The sequence below is a fragment of the Trachypithecus francoisi genome, unplaced genomic scaffold (assembly GCF_009764315.1).
Source record: "Trachypithecus francoisi isolate TF-2019V2 unplaced genomic scaffold, Tfra_2.0 Lachesis_group12, whole genome shotgun sequence".
Lineage (NCBI taxonomy): Eukaryota > Metazoa > Chordata > Mammalia > Primates > Cercopithecidae > Trachypithecus > Trachypithecus francoisi.
This window is the reverse complement of record NW_022681457.1, coordinates 79192596-79194759: the sequence shown is the minus strand read 5'-3', so window position 1 is coordinate 79194759 and position 2164 is coordinate 79192596. Positions and strand designations below refer to the sequence as shown.

The 2164-nt window shown below is 43.4% G+C and overlaps 1 protein-coding gene across 1 annotated transcript; it reads left to right on the top strand.

Moving 5' to 3' along the window:
- Positions 1-1027: 1027 nt before the first annotated feature.
- LOC117092682 (60S ribosomal protein L36-like) lies at positions 1028-1433 on the top strand. Its single transcript, XM_033226643.1, has one exon. It carries the CDS (start codon positions 1070-1072, stop codon positions 1385-1387), a length of 318 nt encoding a protein of 105 aa, XP_033082534.1. The 5' UTR covers positions 1028-1069; the 3' UTR covers positions 1388-1433.
- Positions 1434-2164: the final 731 nt, after the last annotated feature.

Below are 2164 nucleotides of genomic sequence, written 5' to 3'. Positions count from 1 at the left end.
CAACCAAACAACAAATGGAAAAAAATCTCTTTGGGAAAATAAAGCATCTGCCAGAAGAAAATTCCACAGAAAGGAGAGAGAATAACACATGCATAAAACAAGGATAGGGTGTCATCAACAACGAATTAATAAAAGGAGCATTTAGAGGACAAATGAAAAAGAATTTTGGAAATTAAATACATAATAGCAGAAATTCACATATTAATAAAGTTGAAGAAATCTCTTTAAAGTAGTGCAAAATGAGTTAGAAATGGAAAATAGGAGAGAAAAGATGAGAAAATTAGATGACCAGTTCAAAATGTACCACATCAGAATAATAGCAGTCCCCAAAAAAAATCAGAGGGGAGGGAATCATTAATGAAATAATTAAAGCTGGGCAAAGTGGCTCATGCCTGTAATCTCAGCACTTTGGAAGGTCAAGGCAGGAAGTTTGCTTGAGGCCAGGAGTTTGGGAACAGCCTGGGCAACACAGTGGGACCCCATCTCTACAAAAAAAAAAAAAATTTAAAAAAAACTTAGCCAGGCTTGGTGGCACATGACTGTAGTTCTGACTACTGAGGAGGGTAAGGTGAGAGGATCTCTTGAGTTCAGGAATTTGAGGTTACAGTGAGCTACGATCACACAACTACACTCCAGCCTGAGTTACAGAGCGAGACCCTGTTTCTAAAAAAAGAAAAAGGAAAAGAACTCAAGAAAATTTCCCAGAATTGAGGCACACAAATTTCTAGATTTGCAAGAGCTATGGCAAAAAGTTGGAAATGACTGGAACACGAGGAGGTTAGTGACGGCTGCTGAAGGAACCTTTATGCCATTCCAAGGAGCTTACATTTTATCCTGTAAGCACTTGGGAGCCAGCAGGGATTTTTAAGAAGGGAATGACCAGATTAAATTGTATACAAAGAGGAGGTAGAAATGTGACAGGAGAATGAAAATGGTGTGGAGAGGACAGAAAATAATGGCAATGAGAATGGTTCCATAGATATTTCAGTGGGTTAGGAGAAGAATGTTAAAGCAGATTTAAGAACTGTTTGGGACCTTCCGCCACGGCCGCCACTGGAGAGCAGTAGCCATGGCTCTACGCTACCCTATGGCCGTGGGCCTCAACAAGGGCCACAAAGTGACCAAGAAGGTGAGCAAGCCCAGGCACTGCGGCCGCCGCGGGCGTCTGACGAAACACACGAAGTTCGTGCGGGACATGATTCGGGAGGTGTGCGGCTTTGCCCCGGACGAGCGGCGTGCCATGGAGTTACTGAAGGTCTCCAAGGACAAACGGGCCCTCAAGTTTATCAAGAAAAGGGTGGGGACGCACATCCGCGCCAAGAGGAAGCGGGAGGAGCTGAGCAACGTATTAGCCGCTATGAGGAAAGCTGCTGCCAAGAAAGACTGAGCCCCCTCCCCTGGCTTCTCCCTGAAATAAAGAACAGCTTGACACACACACAAAAAAACAAAAAACAAACAAACAAAAAAGAACTGTTTGGGAGGTGGATTAAGCAGACCTGGAGCGATAAAGAAGTTTTGATGAAAAATAAAGAAAGTAGCAAGTGGTTTCAAATGTTTAACTTGGACTATGTAGTAAAAGTTGAAGTCAATAACCAAAATAGAAAATTCGGGAGTAGCAGACTTCAAGGAAAGAATTATGAGTTCACTTTTGGGACATTTTAGGCTTGAGGTACTTGTGAGATTTCCAAGTGTAAATTGGTCTGAAGCCTAGGAGAATAGCTTAGGACAAAGAAGAATTTAGTTAGGGTTAGGGTAAGAGCTGGGATCTTACAGAAAAAGTTGAGATCACCCAGAACAAGTATATAGAGTTGAGGGGTGGGGAGGGAGGGAGGAACTAGGATGAAACCAAGTGACCACCAACAATTGAGGGGTAGACACACAGGGAGAAGCAACAAAAGAGACTGAGTCATACAAGAAGTGAAGAGTGTGGTCATACAAGCCCAGTGAGGAATGGAATTTAAGAAGGAAAAGCAAAACAAGGGAACAAGGAAAGAACAAAAGCCTTAGAAGAGCCCCACTACTAAGCTAAGACTCAGACCTCTTTGGAGAGGCAGTAGCTGCCTCAGGAACAAGATGCCTTCAGGTGATGAAGGAACTTGTCAAACGTTGCAGACCAGAGCTGGCTCATAGGACTGACTCACCAGAGGGCGGAAAAACTTGCCGG